At 32.4% G+C, this 26,864-nt stretch overlaps 1 protein-coding gene across 12 annotated transcripts; it reads left to right on the top strand.

Moving 5' to 3' along the window:
- Nucleotides 1-627: 627 nt before the first annotated feature.
- On the top strand, nucleotides 628-12,724 carry LOC127868930 (uncharacterized). Of its 12 annotated transcripts, none has more exons than XR_008044311.1 (10): nucleotides 628-1,634; nucleotides 2,169-2,235; nucleotides 2,519-2,713; nucleotides 3,015-3,108; nucleotides 3,481-3,594; nucleotides 4,259-5,165; nucleotides 5,699-5,765; nucleotides 6,049-6,243; nucleotides 6,545-6,638; nucleotides 7,011-12,724. XR_008044311.1 is itself a non-coding variant. In XM_052411121.1 (4 exons), the coding sequence occupies exons 1-4, from the start codon at nucleotides 1,622-1,624 to the stop codon at nucleotides 3,707-3,709; spliced, it is 531 nt and encodes a 176-aa protein (XP_052267081.1). In that variant the 5' UTR covers nucleotides 628-1,621; the 3' UTR covers nucleotides 3,710-3,968. The 12 variants fall into 12 exon arrangements, 1 of the variants encoding a protein (XP_052267081.1); XR_008044314.1 differs by having other exon boundaries at nucleotides 6,049-6,239; XR_008044312.1 differs by having other exon boundaries at nucleotides 2,519-2,709.
- Nucleotides 12,725-26,864: the final 14,140 nt, after the last annotated feature.

The following is a 26,864-nucleotide window of genomic DNA, read 5'->3' on the forward strand; positions in this document are numbered from 1 at the left end:
ATACCATGCGTTTTTTCAATGTAGTAAATATGACGTTGTCCGTAGAGAATTTCTATATAACTGGTATATGGGTGGAAATTCTGTACATGACTTTTATAATCTGATGAGCAAAAAAGATAATGACACACTATTGAAATTGTGTTTGTATGTGTATCATCTTTTGAACAAAATTGGATAGCTGATATATTTTTAAAGTAACATAAACACAATGTAATATGTTGACATATTTTAGTATTAAGATGATGTGTATAATCTTTTGAACAAAATTGAATAAGCTGATATATTCTTAATGTAACATTAACACTATGTAATATGTTGACATATTTTAGTATTAAGATGATGTGTTCGCAACTACAAACATGTGTTATATTTTATATCAAATACTGTGTATTTTGGGCCAACGGCCTTTATTTACTTAATAAACTGAGTTGAGTTGAGTTGAGTTATAGATAAATATACAAAGGTTACTTTACTGACTTAACAATTTGGGTTTAAATGTAGGGTTACACATAACTAGTATGACTGAAAACAGGTTTAATGATTTACTTCTTTTATTTAATACAGTATAAAATGGATGTGTAGTTTTTAGCAAATATGGACTTTTTTATATTGTTCCAAATACTGACATACAATCAACCGATTAAAATTGTGAAGTAATACTTGGTGATTTCTGATTGGTTGTTGTGAAGTCATATTTGGTCATTTCTGATTGATGTTGTGATTGCAGGAGAAACGTAGACTGTACGAGGAACAGCAGCATCGAATGGAGCGTACACAAACGTCTTTCCTGGACAGCATACGTGACGAGGTGGCAGAGTAATGGTCACTTTAAGGAACATTACCCAGCTATATTTGGGCCCACAGAGTTAGAACAATAGGAAACAATCCTCAAACATGTTTGGGTCTACAGATATATAACAATAGGGAACGATATTCAATGATATTTCGGCCTTCATATATATGAGCCTCGCTCTGGGAAAACAGGGCTTAATGCACGTGCGGACAATGTCGCCCCAGATTAGCCAGACACTTTCCCCTTTTGTGGGGTTCTTCGTTAAAAGGAAGTCTCTGTTTGGCAAAAATATAGTTTAAGCAGAAGTCTCTTCTCTGATTAGCCTGTGTGGATTGCACAGTCTAATTTGGCAAACTATTTAGGCACATGAATTAAACCCCATTTTCCAGATACTTACCAAATAAATAGTGATTGTATACAACTTGAAATTAAACAATAATATTGTGACGTCGTCAGCGAAAATCAGTCTTGTGTACGCTGACGTTTATGTCGGGAAATCGCGAGATAAAAATCTTGTACGAAAATGCGCTGGATATTTCGTCTTTTTCATACAATTTATCGGCTCATAATTTATAACATGCTTTGAAAATTTCCACAATATAGCATGAATATGTCCTTTAAACACTGGCACAATTGGTGGTTTGTAATCCGCTTATTTGATTAAAATTATTCCCCTTGAAAGACACTGTTTCGTTTGAGCAGTTCACAGGTAGCGCAACCTGTCTCGTAGTGTTCACTTTCAATGGCTATTAAACGCTGTAAATCAAAATGACATCGTGTACTAATGGATGTCTTCAATCGAAGAAGGTTCGGAAATGATATTTCCACATGCTTAAAATAGGTAAGTGAAAGATATATGTGTATTTTGGCTTTGTGTTTAATTTTCGCGACTCGCAAGTTTGACCCGGAAGTAAACTGTACGATAGCAACTGAATTGTTTACATGAAATGGTGGAAGATTTAAATTTGACTTTAAAATATCATGTCTCAATTTATTAACACCAACACTATTCCATGTGCAATTTCACAAGACCAGGACACTGCGTTTTTAAATTTAAATGATTTATCGAATGTAAATGAACTTTATTTTGAAACTTCTCAACCCGCTTCTCAAGATTTGTCTGATGTGGTAGATGATTATGAAAGTGACCTTGAGTCAAACCATGATGAGTCTGATATTGATATTGATGTAGAAGCTGTCAAATAAACATCAGATTCTGCGTGTATTGAAAAGTCTGAACTTCATGTGGCAGAAGCTGATAAACAAAACAAATGTAAGGTTGACTTTTTAAAATGTTTAAGCACAAATTTAATTAATTATTATTATTATAAAAAGTGTTATGTAGATAAATAACCAATAATTTGATATTCTACAGGTTGGGAAGTTATTTTTCAAGACCCTGAGGAAGTGTGAGGTGTATGGAATCAGCTGTGAAGGATCTGGTATTTGAATTAATTTAATATCATTGCTATCCACAAACTGAATCAGTCTAAATGTAATCAACTAGACCAATTGATTATTTACTTTTTATTGTTGTGTGTGCGTGTGTGGTCTGGAGGATATCATTCTCGTCTAATATCAATCTTTTATGATAAGACAATAACCATGCATTATCTAAATGTTTCAAACCACCTACCCGGTATTAATTAATTGGAAAAAAACACAAATTATTTGGGTATCTCTAGTAAGTTATTACGGTTTATTTATTAGTCTTCTGTTTCACAGGAAAGCAGCTGTTTTACCTCGCAGACGAAGGCCAGTCACATGGTAAAGGTGCAAATGCTGTGGTCAGCCAGGTTCACCACTACCTCAACACATACGGTCTTGGCGAACAGCATGCTCACTTTCAGCGTGACAACTTTTGCGGCCAAAATAAAAACAACATAGTCATCTGGTACCTTCTGTGGAGAGTTCTTGTAGGTAATAACAAGCCCTTAGTTATTGTGTTTCTGATAGCTTTTTTTAATGTTGAGAAATTAATTAAGCTAAACCTGTTGTTAAAAATATTTGTTTGCAGTAATGCAATTGCAAAATGGTAAAGCATGTTGATATGTAGTAAATATGTTTAACAAAAATTACTCTGGTATCAATCCCAAAAGGAAAATTCTCTTAAAATAATATATTCAAATGAGTCAACATTTTTAAGTCAGTCAATTACTACAAAATACATATTCTAAATTGTAGCCTGACCTTTTTTAATAATTATTTTTTAACATTTCAGGTTTACACAGAATCATCACACTAAGCTTTATGTTGATAAGACATACAAAGTTTACACCAGATTGGCACTTTGGCATCTTGAAGTTAAAGTGGAGGTAAATTCCTTATCACAGTATGGTCTATGTGACCTGCATGATCCTTCTTGATAAACCTTGTTTGCATTTCCATAGGTCTATCCAGTTGCATAGTTCTGCTATGTAATAAAATAGAAAAATAATAAAACATAAATCAATTAAAAATAGTGTGTAGGTACTTTATGTCTTGTAACAGGAAAATAAATATTCATTTTAATAGTTTCAGCTGTTTTATTGGTATGAAATTCTTGATATGGCAAACAAAATCCCATGCAAAATCATCCTTCAAACTTTGTAGTTTTCTATTACAACAACAACAAAAAAATAATAATTTGATAACAGGAAAACTATATTTTGCAATTGTTTCTTAATTAAATGGTAATCTTGATACAGAAACTTCAATGCAGAAATGTTGTCTGATGTCGCTGCGTCTGTGGGGTTATCGTCAAGTACGAGCCACAACATCCGTCAGCTTGACGTTGTCCGTAGAGAATTTCTATATAACTGGTATATGGGTGGAAATTCTGTACATGACTTTTATAATCTGATGAGCAAAAAAGATAATGACACACTATTGAAATTGTGTTTGTATGTGTATCATCTTTTGAACAAAATTGGATAGCTGATATATTTTTAAAGTAACATAAACACAATGTAATATGTTGACATATTTTAGTATTAAGATGATGTGTATAATCTTTTGAACAAAATTGAATAAGCTGATATATTCTTAATGTAACATTAACACTATGTAATATGTTGACATATTTTAGTATTAAGATGATGTGTTCGCAACTACAAACATGTGTTATATTTTATATCAAATACTGTGTATTTTGGGCCAACGGCCTTTATTTACTTAATAAACTGAGTTGAGTTGAGTTGAGTTATAGATAAATATACAAAGGTTACTTTACTGACTTAACAATTTGGGTTTAAATGTAGGGTTACACATAACTAGTATGACTGAAAACAGGTTTAATGATTTACTTCTTTTATTTAATACAGTATAAAATGGATGTGTAGTTTTTAGCAAATATGGACTTTTTTATATTGTTCCAAATACTGACATACAATCAACCGATTAAAATTGTGAAGTAATACTTGGTGATTTCTGATTGGTTGTTGTGAAGTCATATTTGGTCATTTCTGATTGATGTTGTGATTGCAGGAGAAACGTAGACTGTACGAGGAACAGCAGCATCGAATGGAGCGTACACAAACGTCTTTCCTGGACAGCATACGTGACGAGGTGGCAGAGTAATGGTCACTTTAAGGAACATTACCCAGCTATATTTGGGCCCACAGAGTTAGAACAATAGGAAACAATCCTCAAACATGTTTGGGTCTACAGATATATAACAATAGGGAACGATATTCAATGATATTTCGGCCTTCATATATATGAGCCTCGCTCTGGGAAAACAGGGCTTAATGCACGTGCGGACAATGTCGCCCCAGATTAGCCAGACACTTTCCCCTTTTGTGGGGTTCTTCGTTAAAAGGAAGTCTCTGTTTGGCAAAAATATAGTTTAAGCAGAAGTCTCTTCTCTGATTAGCCTGTGTGGATTGCACAGTCTAATTTGGCAAACTATTTAGGCACATGAATTAAACCCCATTTTCCAGATACTTACCAAATAAATAGTGATTGTATACAACTTGAAATTAAACAATAATATTGTGACGTCGTCAGCGAAAATCAGTCTTGTGTACGCTGACGTTTATGTCGGGAAATCGCGAGATAAAAATCTTGTACGAAAATGCGCTGGATATTTCGTCTTTTTCATACAATTTATCGGCTCATAATTTATAACATGCTTTGAAAATTTCCACAATATAGCATGAATATGTCCTTTAAACACTGGCACAATTGGTGGTTTGTAATCCGCTTATTTGATTAAAATTATTCCCCTTGAAAGACACTGTTTCGTTTGAGCAGTTCACAGGTAGCGCAACCTGTCTCGTAGTGTTCACTTTCAATGGCTATTAAACGCTGTAAATCAAAATGACATCGTGTACTAATGGATGTCTTCAATCGAAGAAGGTTCGGAAATGATATTTCCACATGCTTAAAATAGGTAAGTGAAAGATATATGTGTATTTTGGCTTTGTGTTTAATTTTCGCGACTCGCAAGTTTGACCCGGAAGTAAACTGTACGATAGCAACTGAATTGTTACATGAAATGGTGGAAGATTTAAATTTGACTTTAAAATATCATGTCTCAATTTATTAACACCAACACTATTCCATGTGCAATTTCACAAGACCAGGACACTGCGTTTTTAAATTTAAATGATTTATCGAATGTAAATGAACTTTATTTTGAAACTTCTCAACCCGCTTCTCAAGATTTGTCTGATGTGGTAGATGATTATGAAAGTGACCTTGAGTCAAACCATGATGAGTCTGATATTGATATTGATGTAGAAGCTGTCAAATAAACATCAGATTCTGCGTGTATTGAAAAGTCTGAACTTCATGTGGCAGAAGCTGATAAACAAAACAAATGTAAGGTTGACTTTTTAAAATGTTTAAGCACAAATTTAATTAATTATTATTATTATAAAAAGTGTTATGTAGATAAATAACCAATAATTTGATATTCTACAGGTTGGGAAGTTATTTTTCAAGACCCTGAGGAAGTGTGAGGTGTATGGAATCAGCTGTGAAGGATCTGGTATTTGAATTAATTTAATATCATTGCTATCCACAAACTGAATCAGTCTAAATGTAATCAACTAGACCAATTGATTATTTACTTTTTATTGTTGTGTGTGCGTGTGTGGTCTGGAGGATATCATTCTCGTCTAATATCAATCTTTTATGATAAGACAATAACCATGCATTATCTAAATGTTTCAAACCACCTACCCGGTATTAATTAATTGGAAAAAAACACAAATTATTTGGGTATCTCTAGTAAGTTATTACGGTTTATTTATTAGTCTTCTGTTTCACAGGAAAGCAGCTGTTTTACCTCGCAGACGAAGGCCAGTCACATGGTAAAGGTGCAAATGCTGTGGTCAGCCAGGTTCACCACTACCTCAACACATACGGTCTTGGCGAACAGCATGCTCACTTTCAGCGTGACAACTTTTGCGGCCAAAATAAAAACAACATAGTCATCTGGTACCTTCTGTGGAGAGTTCTTGTAGGTAATAACAAGCCCTTAGTTATTGTGTTTCTGATAGCTTTTTTTAATGTTGAGAAATTAATTAAGCTAAACCTGTTGTTAAAAATATTTGTTTGCAGTAATGCAATTGCAAAATGGTAAAGCATGTTGATATGTAGTAAATATGTTTAACAAAAATTACTCTGGTATCAATCCCAAAAGGAAAATTCTCTTAAAATAATATATTCAAATGAGTCAACATTTTTAAGTCAGTCAATTACTACAAAATACATATTCTAAATTGTAGCCTGACCTTTTTTAATAATTATTTTTTAACATTTCAGGTTTACACAGAATCATCACACTAAGCTTTATGTTGATAAGACATACAAAGTTTACACCAGATTGGCACTTTGGCATCTTGAAGTTAAAGTGGAGGTAAATTCCTTATCACAGTATGGTCTATGTGACCTGCATGATCCTTCTTGATAAACCTTGTTTGCATTTCCATAGGTCTATCCAGTTGCATAGTTCTGCTATGTAATAAAATAGAAAAATAATAAAACATAAATCAATTAAAAATAGTGTGTAGGTACTTTATGTCTTGTAACAGGAAAATAAATATTCATTTTAATAGTTTCAGCTGTTTTATTGGTATGAAATTCTTGATATGGCAAACAAAATCCCATGCAAAATCATCCTTCAAACTTTGTAGTTTTCTATTACAACAACAACAAAAAAATAATAATTTGATAACAGGAAAACTATATTTTGCAATTGTTTCTTAATTAAATGGTAATCTTGATACAGAAACTTCAATGCAGAAATGTTGTCTGATGTCGCTGCGTCTGTGGGGTTATCGTCAAGTACGAGCCACAACATCCGTCAGCTTGTGGGGGACTCTTCCAATCCTGTTGTTATCTAAGACAGGAAGGATTACCTTACGACATTGTTTCACCACATAAAGAATGTCCCCAAATTTCATCAATTTCCATGTGTCAGCGGAGCATCCCGGTGTTGTGGAATGCAGGGAAATTAGTGACTCACCAGTAGTCAGAATCACTCTCAGGAAGGTCTCGAAAGTGAATGTTAATGTGAGCTGTGACAACCTGCCATAAGAAATGTTTGTGATAGGGCTTGATCTGGACCATCAGTGGTATTTATTTGAAAACATTCGTGAATTCTGTCGCATAGATGAACCAAAAACTTGACATGTCCGAAACGCGCTTCTGGTGAGCAACAAAAAACAGACTATGCCCCCCCAAAAAGAAGATGCATTAAGATGCGCATCTGATCATCTCTGATAGTGCCACAACAATTACATACATCATGTATCAGTGTTTATTTTGGCCAAGGTATTGGGTGATATATTTTCCCCCAAATAATGCAAAAAATCCTCTATTCCTAGGAAAGCTAAAACCTGTATACGATTGCTAAATGTGTCAGTTGATACAGGTTTTGAAATGTTAAATGCAAACGTTTGTTGTTCGAATTGCACAAGCTTGTTTTCAAGTTTTTTATATCTCATATTTACAAAACAAAAATCATTTTTTCCATGTAACCATGCAATTGTTTTCACCTTATGGACACAGACTGCCTTTCCGAAAAACTGGAAAAAATTCAGTGTGAATATTGTATTTATTTATGTTTTACAATGAAAATCCTATATTTTTGTTCGTTTGCTACATTGTTTCCATAGTAACAAAAACAAACAATTTTTATGGTTAAGTTATTTTTTATTTTGTCTATTTTTCTCTATCAGAAATAATGATAAATAATGATTATTTCATTTACTGAAACATTTAGTATCCAAGTGTACTTTCAACCAACACTTTTCAATGCTGTTGAGTTTGAGGTTACATTATACTTAAATACACATGTAACTGAATAAAACAAGGAAATTGTTCATGGAACACACAAATTATTGATTGTTATTGTTTAACTAGTTACAAAACAGTGAAATTAATGATGTGTTTGCCTTTAAACAAACACTTGATTGAAAATACAATTCATAGATTTATAAAAGGCGTGATTGTGCGCTCTGGTGATTATTAACATGTAGATCGGTTACCATAGCAACACAAATTGTACATTTTAAATGTCCATAATGCTGTTGTCAGTTTATTGCACTATAATTATGTATTTGACTAAAGGAAAGATTATTGTTTTCAAAAAACAATGTGCTTGTTGTTTGAATGTTTTCGTTGTTTTTTTGTATTATATGATAACTTTTAGTGACGGTAAAATGTAGGGTGGGTCACTTTGGAAGGTCATAAAATAAGTTTTGAATGTGATAAATAAAAAATCTATATCATTTTTGTGAACTACAATGTTCAGAGAATCCAAAATTGCCAAAAAGTCAAAATGTGATTTTTTGAACACAAGACTGATTTTCCCAGCTTTGGTCAATCAATAATAGGATACAATTTATTTGAGCAAGCATTGCACTATTTGTATGTTAATAGCATTGACTTGGTAGGAAAGTTTGAATTTAGCCTAAGTTCAATTGTTTTGGTCGTGCTGTATATTTCTATTGCAATTCACATCAGGAGGATATGAAATAGTGTGCACTTTCATTTTAAGTAGGTTACATTTATTAAGTTTAGACATTTTTAATTTTAAAACATCCAGGGTGAAGGATATTTACATATATTGTATATTTATGCTCCCCTTCAAAGAAGAGGGGGTATATTGTTTTGCTCATGTCGGTCCGTCCGTCCGTATGTACGTCCGTCAGTATGTCCGTACACCAGATGGTTTTTGGATGATAACTCAAGAACGCTTAGGCCTAGGATCATGAAACTTCACAGGTACATTGATCATGACTCGCAGATGATTTTGATTTCAGGTCACTATATCAAAAGTTAAAGGTCACGGTGACCCGAAATAGTAAAATGGTTTCCGGATGATAACTCAAGAACACTTATGCCTAGGATAATAAAACTTCATAAGTACATTGATCATGACTCTCAGATGACCTCTATTGATTGTCAGGTCACTAGGTCAAAGGTCAAGGTCACGGTGACCCAAAACAGTAAAATGGTTTCCGGATGATAACTCAAGATTGCTTACGCCTAGGATCACGAAACTTCATAGGTACATTGATCATGACTTGCAGATGACCCCTATTGAATTTCAGGTCACTAGGTCAAAGGTCAAGGTCGTGGTGACCCGAAACAGTAAAATGGTTTACGGATGATAACTCAAGAACGCTTATGCCTTAAATCATAAAACTTCATAGGTACATTGATCATGACTTGCAGATGACCCCTAATGAATTTCAGGTCACTAGGTCAAGGTTATGGTGACTCAACTTAGAAAAATGGTTTCCGGATGATAACTCAAGAACGCTTACGCCTAGGATCATGAAACTTCATAGGTACATTGATCATGACTCGCAGATGACCCCTATTGACTTTCAGGTCACTAGGTCAAAGGTCAAGGTCACGGTGACTCGGACACTGTAAAATGGTTTCCAGATAATAACTCAAGAATGCTTACGCCTAGGATCATGAAACTTCATAGGTACATTGATCATGACTCGCAGATGACCCCTATTGATTTTCAGGTCACAAGGTCAAAGTTCAAGGTCACGGTGACTCGACACAGTAACATTGTTTCCAGATGATGTCTCAAGAATACTCATAGGCCTAGGGCCATCAAACTTCATAGGTACATTGATCATGACTAGCAGATGACCCCTATTGATTTTCAGGTCACTTGGTCAAAGGTCAATGTCACAGTGACAAAAAACGTATTCACACAATGGCTGCCACTACAACTGAAAGTATGCATGTTTTACAAACAGCCCTTGTTTTAATTGTTGTTCAATATTGGTGATGTGTGTCTTAGAGCTGTATACTGGTTTTTACCGTAGTAAGTGAAGCATGTCTATTGGCATCTTTTTTTAATTCTGCTACAAAATGTATGATGACTTCACATGTTACGTCAGTCTGGTTAGAGGATGTTTCACAAGGCAAGTTGATGATGTTGATCTACATTTGAAACACAACCTACCTGGATGCCGTATGGTCTTTGTATTGTTTTAGAAAATGTCCAAAATATGAATTGCGTTCTGAGAAAACTGGGCTAAATGCATGCGCGTAAAGTGTCGTCCCAGATTAGCCTGTGCAGTCTGCACAGGCTAATCAGAGGCAACACTTTCCGCTTTAATGGTATTTGTAGGTTCAAGGAAGTCCCACCTTACTGAAAATCAAGTTTAGGCGGAAAGTGTCATCCTTGATTAGCCTGTGCAGATTGCACAGGCTAATCTGAGATAACACTTTACACACATGCCTTAAGCTCAGTTTTCTCAGAACAAGGTTCATTTGAGCAAGTTGTATGCAGATTTATTGAAAACTTATTGGTTACATTTGATTGATAACAAATAGTTCCATTTGAACAATGTGTTAATTTGCCATTGAATGTCTCATATGTACAATGACTCTGTATTTGGGTGTAAATTAATTGAACAGATGCAGCATTTATTTCAGTAATGCTTTGGTCGCAAAACTGAATTTATAATACATGTCCAAATCCTGTTTATCTCCAAACTTGATGTTTTACATGTTACCCAGTTGTTAACATCAGGTACAGAGCATTCAAAGAGAACAAATCATCATGGCAGCAACACAATTCATAATGACTTCGTATTTTATTCAGATGTAGGTAATGAAATTATATGTAATAAATGAAAACAGTCCTGATAAATGTCCTGCATTTACTGGTATTTTATTAAGGCAAAAAAATGTTTAAATATCAAACTCTATATCGCTATATTAACTTCTGACAAAGAATGTGCTACAACTAACCAAGATTGTTCTGTTCAGTAACATATGTATGTCAAAGTTTCTATTTGGCATACAATGATCTGAATTCAACTATTTTAATTGTCATGTTTGTGCGCTTTTAATACAAAAAGTGAAATCTACATTGACTTACATGTTTTATGTAGTATATAGATCTAGCCTCAATGTTTTGTTTGTTGTTATTGTTTGCACAGATTCAGAGTGTCTGAAATATGAAGTATTCGACCAAAGTCTGTTTGAAAATTGTTTTCTGTCCTTATAGCTTGGCTGTAAAGAAACTGTTTAGTGCAACTGTCTTAAATTTTATAGGCAAATTTCTTCATTGTAGAAGTTAAAATGTAGTTGCATTTTTATCAATCTGTGCACTTATTGGCCTATTGTCATGTTCATTGGCAGATTTGTACAAATACGAATTATGAATTAGGATGTATTTATTTTTTGGCCATGTATAAGATGAACATAGTTAAATTTTGAAATAGTCTAAAGCACAATGTGGTACACACATTTTAAGTGTAAGTTACTGTTAATGAAAGTTGATAACTGTTGAAGGCTGTAAATCAGAATTGTCCGAGGTCAAGTCTAGATTGTATCATTCTGTTTTGCTTGTGGGGAGTATAATTGTTGGATTTTCCAGACACTTAAGAAACACATTTTGACTAAGTGTTGGTTGTTGCGGAAATAACACACGGTTAAATGTTCCATGTGCAAGTATAAAATAATGAGGGAAATAGCCAGTGTGGATTGAAAACAAATGAGGCATACACATGGTTTTTACCCAATTAACCAACACATAGGCCTAATTTTTCTGATTCTACCCTTATTCTACCACAAATTTATATAATTCATCTCTTTACGATAAGAATAATTGTAATCTATACTACGCATTTTGGCATGGAGAAAACGTGCAAGTGTGTTTCAATGACGTTAACTAACCAAAACAATTCAGAATTATGTTTGCTTCATTCCTAAACAGTAAACGCTCAAAGTTATGTCATAGTTATTGTAAAACACAGCTAAGTTATTATGCTTATAAATTCAAATAAATGCCAAATTAACCAAACATAAACAGTTTTGTAGACTTAAATGTAACAATAACACAACATATATTGTTTAAGAGCACTGCATTATTTCAGAAATCATTGGTATGTCCAAAAGTTGTCTAGTTAGCGCATTTAGGAGCCTTAATGTTTTTGAACATTTTTTATCATTTCCTGAACTCCATTCAATACATAAGGTTTCGGGTAAAGATTTATTCAGAAAATAATATGCAGGTTGTGTTAGAATCTTAAACTGTGAAAATTGGTAGAAACATAATGCTAGTTTATTGTGTTTTTTTAAGCTTTAATTTTGTTATAAGAGGTATGAATTTATATTTTCATTTGAAAGTCACATTTTATTTTGTAAACATCTTTCAAAGAAGTATACGCAAATGTTTTTTTTATTGATCTCTTTTTGTTGTATACCCAGATGTTATTACCGGTAGCTCATTGATTTTCGTTTAGATGTCTTATGAGTTTTAATGCTTTTACCTTCAGATCTTGTAGTTGACTTGTTACATTCTGCTATTGAATTTGTTGTTATATAATTATAAATATATTATTGTTTCACCTGACCTTTTATAATCCATTATATATATTTTTTAACCATTTTTTTAGAAATATGTTTTTAGAAATCTGTGTTTTATTAAAATCTGCTCTATTCATTTTGTTTGTATTATTGGATGAACTTATTATTTCTTGTAGATTTGTTTATTTGTTATAATAGACTTATAATTGTATATGCTTTTGTCTGCGTTTGTCCTTCCTATAATAATTTATTTTTTAATCTGATATGGTAGTGCCTACATTCCACGCTTTGAACCAAATTTTAAGAACCTCTCTTAGGAAATTTTCAAGTGTGAAATAGCCATACCAATTGTGGTGATTATAAGCCACAAGTGGAACCACATCCTTATGTCCAAGGTCAAGGTCATAGTTATAGTTTATATATCAACTCTCAGCATAATAGAAGCTTTTCTGGGCTGTAAATAAATTATTCCTATGTTTTGCCACATATGCTCAACATTTTAGACAGTGTGTTGGAGGCAACGGCCGTTTCCCTAATAATATTAAATTAAAAAAAAAATAAAAATAAATATAAGCTCATGTATGAATAATATTGTTCACTTAATTCAATTTAATTTGTTAAAAATGAGATATTGTAACGGCAACTGCGAATTTCAGGGACACTTCAGAGCAACATCATGGTTACATACACGGATCAAGGCTTCTTTAAATAGGTAGTTAATAACACTGTAAAACCACAAATTAACAAATTAAATATTACACCGATGTTCAATGTGTAAAATGAAGTCAACTAATGACCTGTCAATGTACAATATTATTTACCATAAACTACTTATTGAGATTCTAATAAAGATAGCTACGTAAAAAAGCACTTACTTTTATTCAGCAAATGATCACCCACAAGAAAAATGTCAACATGCTTTTTTATGTGTCAATATATTGCAAAAAGTTTGCGAGACATTTGAATTTCTTATTTTATTTTATCTTAAAAACTAAAATTTAGAACAAAAACACACATGGAAAAAACTACAAGCATAGACGGAATATATAACATTAGACTCAAAACAGTTTGATATATTATCCTGATTTAAATCGGGCAACATTTAGTAACACACATGCTTTGTCAGTTTATTATATGAACATGTTAAGCGTAGAAGTTATGTGTGACACATATTGGTGAATATTGTTTAAGAGCAAAACTAGCAAAACGAATGATAATATGTTTTTTTTTAAAGAGAATTGAATAATTGCGAATTCGTGATTAATAATAACGACCAAATTATGGCAATTTTACAAATGGTTACGTTTATTAAGTGTCCTTATTAAGTCGTGAATTGCAGATTTCAACCCAATCCCGCATACTACAAAATGTAGTTGTTTTAAGAATGCGCAAAATATGTAAGCATGCCGAAGAGCGTAAATTAAAGAGCAATAACACAACGATTTAATAATATTATAAGAATACCCTGTCTTGGTATCCTTCAAAAAGTGACTAGTAACAGGAGGATTCTAAACAAGTCGTCAGCGGAAGCTACAAACTTACTCCTGACGACCTCTCACGACTGTGCCACTTGAGGTTCAAACCTCTTTGCGGCCACCGTAGCTGGAGAGGCATGAGTAAGAGGGCTGAAACGTAGCCGTGGACCCTTCTTTACTCTCCTTCAGTCTTTTCACTATCAAACTCTTCTCACTTTAATATTTTAAATATTTTTCACTCTTTATTTTATTCTCACCACCCGTCGCGTAATGGTCAATTTTGCCTGCAGCAATGTACCTATTACATTCAGATGCAGAAGAAATATAAGACCATTAAAAATGAAATATCACACACGATTTTTCAAACTTATTATTAAACTATCAATATTCCCGTCCCTTACTGTAAGAATACTTTAAGTACTGTAATTTAAATGACCTTTCAATTCTTCTGTTTTTTATGAAAACGTGTGCCTGTAAATATCGTATAATCTGAATAAATTATAACGACAATATCAGTAACTGATTACAGACTTGAACTACTTATAGATCTACTTTTAAATTATGTCTTGCCGTCATAAAGAAGGTAAAATGGCCTTCATTAAAATTAACTCCATTAAAAACCCTATTGATCATTTTTATAAAACGATCTGAATCGACATTTCATGCTTGTTTCGATAATATAAAAGATCTAGTAATTACCTATTGATATATCTTTGAATATAATACAAACCATCCAGTTTGATCACTTTAAGTTCATATTTAAATACATATAACAATCTGTTTAAGACATTACCACGTATGTACACGGAATGAGTTCTCTAAAGCCATATACATATGTTGCGGATTTAATTTTTATATAGAAAATGGTTTGTTAATTATTATTTGTTGTAATTATTTGTTACATCAAACATGGCGACTGGTTCGGATGAGTTCGAGGTAAGTTTTTTTTCTGATACATATAATATCTATATATTTTATTTAAGTACTGATTTAATAAATATTGATACATACACACTTTATGTGTTAAAATATTAAGCTTTTTACACAAAATGTTACGCCACATATGATTTTATAGGGTACAATCAATGCAATTCAATAGGATCACGTAGATCGATCCATTTATAATTATGGCCATTTATATAATTGACAAATATCTTGACGCGAAAATGGGTGAACGAGTATTTGATGAGAATATGCTCTTTACGAAAATTCACCAAAAGTAGAAATATTCCACAATACGAGAAGACATACTCGGAATACCGCACTTCTTTCGGTTGTTTTAAATTAAGATGTTTGGATAAAATCAATATGATTAATTTTGATTTTCATTTATTCAAAAATAATGTAAACATATATTTTTAATATTTTAATGGATGAACCACTCGATAATCATGTAATATAACAATTTATATCTATGTGGGAGACTTTTTGTAAGATATTTTGCGACAATTAAAGGGGCCTTTTCACAGATTTTGGCATATTTTGAAGTTTGTCATTAAATGCTTTATATTGATAAATGTAAACAGTGGATCTTAAAAGCTCCAGAAAAAAATCAAGAATAAATTAAAACAAGGAAAAAAAAGTAGCCGGTACCAGGGCTCGAACCAGTGACCCCCGGAGTCCTGGAGTTAGTCTGAAGTAAAAACGCATTAGCCCCCTCGGCTATTCCGCCGAGCATACACAGCATTGGTATTTTATACCTTATATAAGCAATCTTCGTAGTTTCGTAAATTTAAACGACAAAAACAGAACTCTCCAAATTATTCAATCGTTTCGCGTTGCAACGCTTTATAATTTTTAGGTTTTCAAATCGTCAAAAGATACATATAATGGCTATTTTGGACTATGGTTAATGTTCAGTAATACGGTTTCCTCACAAATATCATGACTAAAACGAAAATTTGCGAATCTGAAACAATATTTTTCAATTTTGTCAATTTACCAAACCGTGAAAAGATCCCTTTAACACGAATGATCATGAATTAAATATATATAGAGAAAACGTTTACAAATCTTCTTTTTACGAATATCTCTATACCTTTGGACATTTTCTTGTCTGAAACAAGATGTGTTTGTAAAACACTACGTCCCCATATATTTTACCTTTGGCATTGAAGGATGACCTTGGCCTTTCACCACTCAAAATGTGCAGCTCCATGAGATACACATGCATGCTAAATATCAAGTTGCTATCTTCAATATTGCAGAAGTGTACGTTAAATGAGCGATTTTGGTCTTTGGTATAAGCTTCATGTCCTCTACAAAATTTGATTAAATTATGCACAATGGGTCACAAGTTTAACATTGGCTTGCAGTCGGATTTGTTTCAAAATCTACTTGCCTGAAATCGCAAAGCCCATGTTCTTTTGTTGGAAGTATAAAGCATTACGTAGAAGTCTTCTACACAATTTGTTCAAATCATGCCCGTGTGGTCAGCAATGGTCCCGTCATCGGCTTCACCAGTTTTAAAATGATCTATTTATTGAAAATGCAACAAAAAATAAATATCGTTTTTGTGTGAAACCGCAAAACCAATTACTTTCTTATTCGGAGGTCCTCAAATATTATTAAAATCACCCCATCCCATCCCCCCCTGGGGTGAAAACTTTTCACGTCCAAGCAATCAACTTTAATAATATGATTTGATAGAAAAATTTAAATGTTATTTGACATGCTATAGTAAAACACAGAAATAACCATAATCATGCCTGATAAAAGTTTTCCGAAAGCATAATTACATGTACTTTAATAGTGACTTAATTTTAAATTTCAGACTGACAGTTCGTCGTATTTACAAGTAAAAGGTTGTAATGTCCGTGACAACGATGAATTACGGAAGCTTCACAAACGGATTGAACGATTAAATTTTGAACTTAAAAAAGTAAAACAAGAGTTAGAAGTTAAATGTCGTCAGTTCCGTGAAGAAGGAGATAAACTTAAAAAACAAAACCGCCAGAAAAAGATAGACAATGAAAAAATGCAAAAAGAGCTTAATGCGATCAATGGCGAACTTATTAAAAAGGATATTGCACTAGAGGAAAATCGTAATAGAATCGAAACATTGGAGAAAACCCTTGTGGAACTCGAGACAGAATTGGAAAACTTAAAAATAAAAAAGAGAATACCAAGTTCTGATAAGAATTACCAAGAACAACACAAAGAGTTGCTACAAACAAGGAAAGAATTAGAAACGCTTAAAGCAAAAGAGAACGAACTTCATCAGAAACTACATGCTAAGGATGAAAAAATAGCGGCGATAGTAGGTGAAACGCATGAAAAGGTCAGTAAACTGGAAGGCAAACTGGATGGTGTGGCTTCAGAGTTAAAAAAACAAATGGATGAGGTACTCGTGTTAATGCGAACAAAAGTCGATTCTAAAGAACAACAACAAACCAAACAACAAACCAAACAAGAAGACCCGGAATCAAAGCAAGAACCCTGGAAATACGGGAAACCAAAAAATCGTAGACGTTAAGTGTATCCGTTTACTGTGCAAGCAATACGTTGACGAAGTTGAATATGCAGGACACTCCGTAAATTGTTCGGATGTTGTTTTATACCATAAGCAATAAAAAAAGGAAAACGGTCTCTTAAAACGAATGACATGTTAATGGATCCAACACGTCTTGAGAGGAAGTTCGACTTGAAAGGAATACACAGACTTTCTTTTTTAAGTCTCCTTTTCGTGATATGGAACATGTTTTAACTGAAAGATACAACTGCAATGATACCACAAATTTTAACATTCGAATGTAACCAGTTGCCGTTAAGACTGCAACACGCGTAAAACAAAAATCGAAAAAAATACTTGAAGCTATGATTTACGGGGAATTTGTTTATGTTAAATTGCGCATCTAGATAAACACACTGTTGTAATGCAGATATTAATTCCTTTGGAATAAGTATTACTTTTTTTCTATGCGTTTTTGGCAGCGATTATTTGCTGTTGTGTTTGTTGTTGTTTCATGAAATGCTTATTAACGCATTCACGCTCTTACTAACATTTTAGTTACATCTAAACGAAGACAATAATAAGATTGTTGACAGGCTTTTTAAATTTATACTTCTATGTAGATTTTTCAAAATAACAATAACACATTCTTTTTATGTATATAACTTTTTATTTGTATTTTGTATCTGCAGTTTTCTAGTTTCATGTATGTTTTCAAGTTGTGTGTAAGTGTTTCGTTTGGGTATATGGCCATCTGACGACTATAAAATATATGTTTGTGACATTTGAATAGCGAATTATGAAACGAACATACAGTTTATTAAGACTTATACAAATATACATCGTCTAAATACACAAAATATAACATAAAATATTGTGATGTGTCTATTTTTTCAACGTATGGGTCATAACAAAATGTAATCTAACATTTTAAGACAAAGTAATTGAAAGTATATTTAAGAAATTAGTACGTCTTTACATTACAGCTTAAAACATCAATCATTTTACTGGCAGTTAACTACGTTACTATTCGTTGACACTATTAAAGGGGCCTTTTCACAGATTTTGGCATGTTTTGAAGTTTGTCATGAAATGCTTTATATTGATAAATGTAAACATTGGATCTAAAAAGCTCCAGTAAAATATCAGAGTCGTATTTTATTCTTTATAGAAGCAATCTTCCTCGTTTCACAAAATTAAACGACAACAACAGAACTCTCGAAATAATTCAATCGTTTCGCGTTGCAACGCTTAATAATTTTCATGTTTTTAAATCATCAAAAGATGCATATAATGGCTATATTAGACCATGGTAAATGTTCAGTATTACTGTTTCCTCACAAATATCATAACTTAAACGAAAATTTGCGAATCTGAAACAACTTTTTTTCAATTTTGACAATTTACCAAAACGTGAAAAGATCCATTTAATTTGTGATAGAATATCTTACGGCTAGAGCAGCTTCCGTCATACATATACACAATAATTTCAATTGTACAAGTTGAGCTTAATAACGTATGGTAGTGATTTCTTGCAGTAATACCCTCGTTGTCAAACCAATCTGCATGCTTTAAACTACTGTCAATATTGAATGAAGGTTTATTAATATACGTATACGATTTAGAGGTTATCTCATCCGCTTCACTGCGCATGTAGGCGGCGAATTTATCTAAAGAGGAGTTAATTGACAAAAGGCTCGAATTACCAATATTTCTTTTTTTTATTCAATATAAGAAATACAATGTATACATGTATATGATCATAAAACAAAGTGATACCACGTAGCAGCAATAATGTTCAAACATGTTATACAAGATATGCTAATATATACTGTTTTGACCTTTTGGTCTCTTTTTGATAAACAAAGTTAAATTGTATTTTTTTTACTTTGGTTGTTTGTGTTTAACAAAATACAGAATAATTATGAATAAATATGAGTTGCATACAGTGGATAGAAAGCAAATTGGACCTGTTTATGTATTTATACTAATACTTCTAACAATATTATTAAACCTGGGAAGTTTTGAAATAAGTCTTGAACGAAATTCACCTCTACGCCCAATGTCCGATTTATATTAAAAATCAATGAATGTATATTAACTAGGTAAACAATTACTATAACATAATGAAAAATGTAACGAAGCATGATCACTCCACTCGTTAAATTCGCAAACAGTGAAGTTTGATAACAATGGAAAGTTATTTTCAACAACAACAACAACATTTATTTCACCAATAAAGCTTATACAAGCTCTTAGCATACACATATACATTTTATATATACAAGTAATACAAGTCATGGCAGATGTGGATTAAGTGTTAAATTGAACACATGGTGCAAAAAGTGCAAAAAATATATAATATATTTGTTTGAAATAAATATATTCAACATTGACAACAATGTAATGTTAAGAAGTACAGTATTCACTCACTGAAAATTATGTTAGTATCCAGCAACAAACATCAAATTATTTCAATACGAGAATGATGTTTATAGTTATTTATAAAAAAATACAATTTCTGAAAGTTGATATAATATCATAAATAATAAATAGCTTAGACATTAAAAAAACAACAAAATGAAACAACAAGTTGAGTGGAAACAAATCAGCATTGTTTATAATGCTATTAAAATTATAAGGAATGAGAAACTGAATTTGAGTTAAGATATGTTGCGCGTCAAATAAAAGATGGAATATTGTTAAAGGGTTGTAACGTTCTAAAAGACTAATAACGTATCTAGTAGGCGTCGTAAATTTGAAGCTTCGTATATAAACTTTGCTAGACTAATAAGTATAGTTTAATGTTCACTGGACATCAGACTTTGAAACTTTGAAATTGTTGACCATCTGCAGTACTGTGGCTTTAAAAGTTTTCTTTTTAGGTGCGTATAAATGGGGCAAACTAGTAAGAAACGGTACTCAGTTTCTACAGTATTCATTTTATATAATTTGCACTTACGGTTTTCTTTTTCAATATTATTGTATCGCCCCCTTTCTGTGTCTAGGTTATGCGATGATAAGATATCAAAGAGTTTGAGTTTGCTTTTTGTGCTGAATTCATACATTCATGTTGGTACGAACGATATACACGTCTTTCCTGGACAGCATACGTGACGAGGTGGCAGAGTAATGGTCACTCTAAGGAACATTACCCAGCTATATTTGGGTCCTCAGAGTTAGAACAATAGGAAACAATCCTCAGACATGTTTGGGTCTACAGATATATAACAATAGGGAACAATATTCAATGATATTTGGGCCTTCATATATATGAGCCTCACTCTGGGAAAACAGGGCTTAATGCATGTGCGTACAATGTCGCCCCAGATTAGCCTGAGCAGTCTGCACAGGCTAATCAGGGACGACACTTTCCCCTTTTGTGGAGTTTTTCGTCAAACGGAAGTCTCTGTTTGGCAAAAATATAGTTTAATTAGAAAGTGTCTTCTCTGATTAGCCGGTGTGGACTGCACAGTCTAATCTGGCAAATCCTTAAAGCACATGTATTAAGCCCCATTTTCCAGATAGTTATCAAAGAAATAGTGATTGTTTACAACTTGAAATTAAACGATATATTGTTTTCCAATCAATAATAGGATACAATTTATTTGAGCAACCATTGCACTATTTGTATGTTTATAGAATTGACTTGGTAAGAAAGTTTGAATTTAACTTAATTATCCCCCCGCCATAGGCTAGGGATATTGTTTTGGCGTTTCCGTCCGTCTTTCCGTCCGTCCGTCTTTCCGTCCGTCTGTCTTTCCGTTCGTCCGTTCGGAGCCATATCTTGGAAGTACTTTGGCGGATTTCATTGAAACTTGGTATGAGTAGATATATGGATAAGAGGATGATGCACGCCAAATGTCATTGTACACCATCTGTTAATAATGGAGTTATGGTCCTTTGTATCTTGAAAAAAATGCTTTTTTGAGTGTCAAATATAACACTTTTGTGTCCAGAAGCATATTGGCGGGAACATCAATTCAACGAATTTGCTTGTTCAATTGTTTTTGTCCTGCTGTATATTTCTGTTGCAATTCACAATAGGTGTATATGAAATAGTGTGCAAATTCATTTTCAGTAGGTTACATGTATTAAGTTTAGACATTTTTAATTTTACAACATTCAGGGTAAAGGATATTTACATATATTGTATATTTTAATGGTTGTTCAATATTTATTCCGCTACAAAATGTACGATGACTTCACATGTTACGTCAGTCTGGTTAGAGGATGTTTCACTAGGCAAGTTGATGATGTTGATCTACATTGGAAACACAACCTCCTTGGATGCCGTATGGTCTTTGTATTGTTTTAGATAATGTCCAAAATATGAGCTTTATTTGAGCAAATTGTATGTAGATTTATGGCAAACTTATTGGTAACATTTCCTAGATAATAAATAGTTACATTTGAACAATGTAATTTGCCAGTGAATGTCTCATGTGTACAATGACTCTGTATTTGGGTGTAAATAAATTTAACAAATGCAGCATTTATTTCATTAATGTCCTTATCCTGTTCATCTCGAAACTTGATGTTTTACATGTTACTCAGTTGCATATATCAGGTTCAGAGCATTCAAAGAGAACAAATCATCATGGCAGCAACGCAATTCACTTTATTTCAATCAGATGTTGGTTAAGAAAATAATATGTAATGCATAAAAAGAGTTCAGATATCTGGCATTTTATATTGCTCTATTAACTTCTGAGAAAGAATATGTTGCAAGTAACCAAGTTTGTGCTGTTCAGTACCATATGTTAATGTCAGAGTTTATGATGGTTCTATTTGGCATATAATAATCTGAATTCAACCATTTTAATTGTCATGTTTTGCGCTTTTAATACAGACAGTGAAATCAACATTGACTTACATATTTTATGTAGTATATAGATCTCGCATCAATGTTTTGTTTGTTGTTATTGTTTATACAGATTCAGAGTGTCTATGATATGAATAATTCGACCAAAGTCTGTCTGAAAAGTGTTGTAACTTCTTACAGCTTGGCTGTAGTGAAACTGTTTTTAACTTTTATAGGCAAATTTCTTAATTGTAGAAGTTAAAATATAGTTGCATTTTTATCAATCGGTACACTTATTGGCCTATTGTCATGTTCATCAGCAGATTTGTACAAATTGGGAATATGAATTAGGTTGTATTTATATATTTTTAGGGCATGTATAAGTTGAATATAGTTAAACTTTGAAATAAGAAATTTATTGTGGAAATAGCCTAAAGCCCACTTTGGAACACACATTTTAAGTGTAAATTTCTTTTAACTGAAGTTAAGAACTGCTGAAGACTTAATTGGAGTGGGCCGGGTAAAATTCTAGATTTTATCATTCTGTCTTGTTTGTGGCAAGTATTTTAGTGGGATTTTTCAGCCATTTAAGTAAAATATTTTGGCTAAGTGTTGGTTATTGCAGAAATAACAAATTGTTTAAGGTCCAATTCGTTAATATAAAACCATAAGAGTAAAAGCCTGAGTGTTTGAAAACAAGCATGGGAATGGCAAACAATTAGTTATTACCTCAATAACCAACACTTAGCAGTAACATTTCTGCCACAGATTTATATAAATCATCTGTTTAAGATAAGAATTATTGTAATCTATACTCCACATTTTTGCGTGCAGAAAACATGCAAGTGTGTTTCAGTGACGTCAACTTAACAAAACAATTCAGAATTTTTTCGCCTCATTCCTAAACACTGAACAATCAAAGTTATTGTCAAACACTGCGAAGTTATTACGCTTATAAATTCAAAATAAATGCCAAATTAACCAAACATGAACATTTTTATAGACTTAAATGTTGCAATAATACAACGTTTATTGTTTAAGAGCACTGCATTATGTAAGAAATCATTTGTATGTCAAAAGTTTTCTAGTTAGCGTGTTTAAGAGCCTTCACTTGTTTGAAAAATTTCTTTGTAATTCCTGAACTCTATTCCAGACAAAAGGTTTCGGGTAAAGATATTTGCTGATAAAGCCACGCTAATTTTTATGTATTTCTTTTTTGCAGAAAACAAATTGCAGGTCATGGAAGTATGTAAGGAAACTGTGAAAATTGGTAGAAACATTATGCTAGTTTATTATGTGTTTTTTAAGCTCTAATGTTGTAATAAGAGGTAAGAATTTATATTTTCAGTTGAAAGTCACATTTTATTTTTAAACATCTTTCAAAGAAGTATACGCAAACATTTTTTTATATAAATAGCTATGATATTTTATGTTGCATACCTGTGATATTTTGTGTATATTTTGTTTTAACCAGATGTTTTTACCGGTAGCTAAGGGATTTTCTTTTACCGGGTAGATGTCATATGAGCTTTAATGCTTTTACCTTCAGAACTTGTAATTGACCTGTTACGTTTTGCGTTTGAACTCGTTATATAATTATAAATATATTATTGATTCACCTGACCTTTCATAATCCATTTCATATATATTTTTCACGATTTTATATTAGAAATATATTATTAGAAATCTGTGTTGTATTAAAATCTGCTCTCTTCAGTTTGTTTGTATTATTTGATGAACTTAATTTTTCTTGTAGATTTGTTTATTTGTTATAATAGAATAATAATTATATATGCTTTTGTCTGCATTTGTTTTTCTTATGATAATTTACCTTTTAATCTGATATGGAACTGCACACATTCCACGCTTTAAACAAAATTTTAAGAACCTCTTTTAGGGAAATTTCAAGTGTTAAATAGCAATACCATTTATGGTGATTATAAGCCACCAGTAAGTAAGGACTGCATCCTTACGTCAAAGGTCAAGGTCACAGTTATATAGTTTATCAACTCTCAGCATAATAGAAGCTTTTCTGGACTGTAAATTAATTATTCCTACGTTTTAAAATAATTTGCAACACATGCTCAACATTTTAGACAGTGTGTTGGAGGCAACAGCCGTTTCCCTAATAATATTAAATTTAAACAAAACACTTATAAATATATGCTCAAGTATGAATAATATTGTTCACTTAACTTAATGTTATTTGTTAAAAATGAGATATTTTAATGGCAACTGCGAATTTCAGGGAAAAATGGCAACTGCGAATTTCAGGGAAAAAAAGGAGAATGCCAACAATGGTTAGAAAATATACATGTGTACCTTAGAAAAAATGCACTTTACTATATAACAACACTTCAGAGCAACATCATGGTTACATACATGGATAAAGGCTTCTTTAAATAGGTAGTTAATAACATTGTAAAACCACAAATTAACACATTAAATATTATTACACCGATGTACAATGTGTAAAATGAAGTCAACTAATGACCTGTCAATGTGAAATATTATTTACAAATAGCTACTTATAAAGATTCTAATAAATATAGCTATGTAAAAAAAACACAATTTTTTGTTTTCAGCAAATGATCACACACAAGAAAAATGTCAACATGCATTTGCATTTGTCAATATATAGCAAAAAATTTGCGAGACATTTAGATTTCTTATTTATTTAAAAAAAATATCTTTAAAACTTTAATTTAAAACAAACACCAAGACTAGAAAAAAACTTCAAGCATAGACGGAATATATTACATTAGACTCAAAGCAGTTTGATATATTATCCCTGACCAAAATCAGGCACTTACATTGATTAACACGCATGCTTTGTCAGTTTATTATATGAACATAATGTTACGCGTAAAACTGCTGTGTGACCAGAGCTCCAGATAAGGATTTAGTCTAAAGGGTATTTCACCCCCTGATATTGTTGTCAATGCGTATTTTACTCCTTTGATTCAGCCATAAAGGGTTAGGAACATTTAGGTTTTTTTTCCATTTCCATAGAAAACGGAAAAAGTAAAAGGCGTGTTTAATCTAGAAAAAGTATTATTATTTGTTATTTACATTATTAAATTAAAACAGAACATACTTAAAATAACGATATGAACAGACTTTCTTTTAAAATATTCCCGCAAGTTGCTTAAAACGTCCCTAATTATCTCATATCCTCGAGACTCAAATAAAACAAGAACATAAACTACATTAAATGAAATATTTATTGGTTCTAAAGTTGTCACACGATCATTATATTCAAAGGTCAATAAAACTTGGAATCACAAATATACAAGATAATACAAACAACTGACCATACTTTCAAATAAATTCAATTTGATCAAATACATAATCAAAGGCCAAGATAACTTGAAATATCAAATATAAAAGAACTGACCATACTTTCAAATCGAATTCAAATTGATCAAATAAAAATTAAGCCCAATAGCTTAAATAATTTATAATCCGCCGATCCACATAAATTATGCATGCACAACTATATAAATACTGCTTGTACAGAAACCACAAAACATTTAGCAAAATACTACTACAAATCAACATAAAAACCATATAAAGCGGACATATACAAACACACAACAACAAAGGGGTTGGGTGGGTTGGGCAAAAATTTCTTATCAATACAAGATCGATCGTGTCAACAAACAAGACTGTAACCAAAACGCGCGAATCAGCTGTTTTATAAATATGCGTAAGAATACATTAACACATAAGTGGTCAACCATGAAGGGACTATCTCTTGGTTGTAATCGATAATTAGTAGATTTTATGTAAGAAAATGCTTAACTTTTGATCCACAAACATGATGGGCCGCCATTTTTATTACAAGCTTATTTTGATTGACTTACTTCAACGGTTAACTGACATTAAAACTTAACTGGATTATTGGTTAAACCGGTTACGCACTTTAATCGATTTAAAATACGTACAATGATTTGTAAAGCGTTTTATTACGTACTGGGCCGATTTTTTTTAATGCTTTTTTTTATTTTTTCCAATGCGTAAATACGCAGATACGCCTCTTATCTGGAGCTCTGACTGTGTGACACATATTGTTGAATATATTTTGTTGAGAGCAAAACCACCAAAACGAATGATAAGAAAATGACTTAAAGAGAATAGAAATGTTGCGAATTGGTGATCAATAATACCGGCCTAATAATGGCAATTTTACAAACGGTTAACGTTTATTGAGTGTACATACTCAACAAGTCGTGAATAGCAGATATTGACTCAATTCCTTACACTGACTATCAAAATGTGTTCAATTTAGGCAAATACTGTGTAAGCATGCAACATAGAGCTAATTTAAAAGCAATAGCCAATCGATTTAATAAAAAGAATCCCCATGACTTCATATCGTTCTAAAGGGGACTTGCAAAAATAAGATTCTTAAAAGGTTGTAAGCGCCAGCTACAAAGTATAACCCCTAACGACCCCGCATGGCTGTGCCGGTTGAGGTTTAAACCTCTTGGCGGCCACCAGAGACGCACGAGGACGAGGGAGGAAACGTAACTGTGGACTCGTCTTTACTCTGCTTCT

This window comes from Dreissena polymorpha, chromosome 2 (assembly GCF_020536995.1).
Source record: "Dreissena polymorpha isolate Duluth1 chromosome 2, UMN_Dpol_1.0, whole genome shotgun sequence".
In the NCBI taxonomy this organism is placed as follows: Eukaryota; Metazoa; Mollusca; class Bivalvia; order Myida; family Dreissenidae; genus Dreissena; species Dreissena polymorpha.

What these genes read in the sequence shown, in the direction of transcription:
- LOC127868930 (XM_052411121.1), top strand. An exon ending in TCTGTGGAGAGTTCTTGTAG is followed by an intron (nt 2,714 to 3,014) that starts GTAATAACAAGC and finishes TTAACATTTCAG; the next exon opens with GTTTACACAGAATCATCACA. An exon ending in ATCTTGAAGTTAAAGTGGAG is followed by an intron (nt 3,109 to 3,480) that starts GTAAATTCCTTA and finishes ATCTTGATACAG; the next exon opens with AAACTTCAATGCAGAAATGT.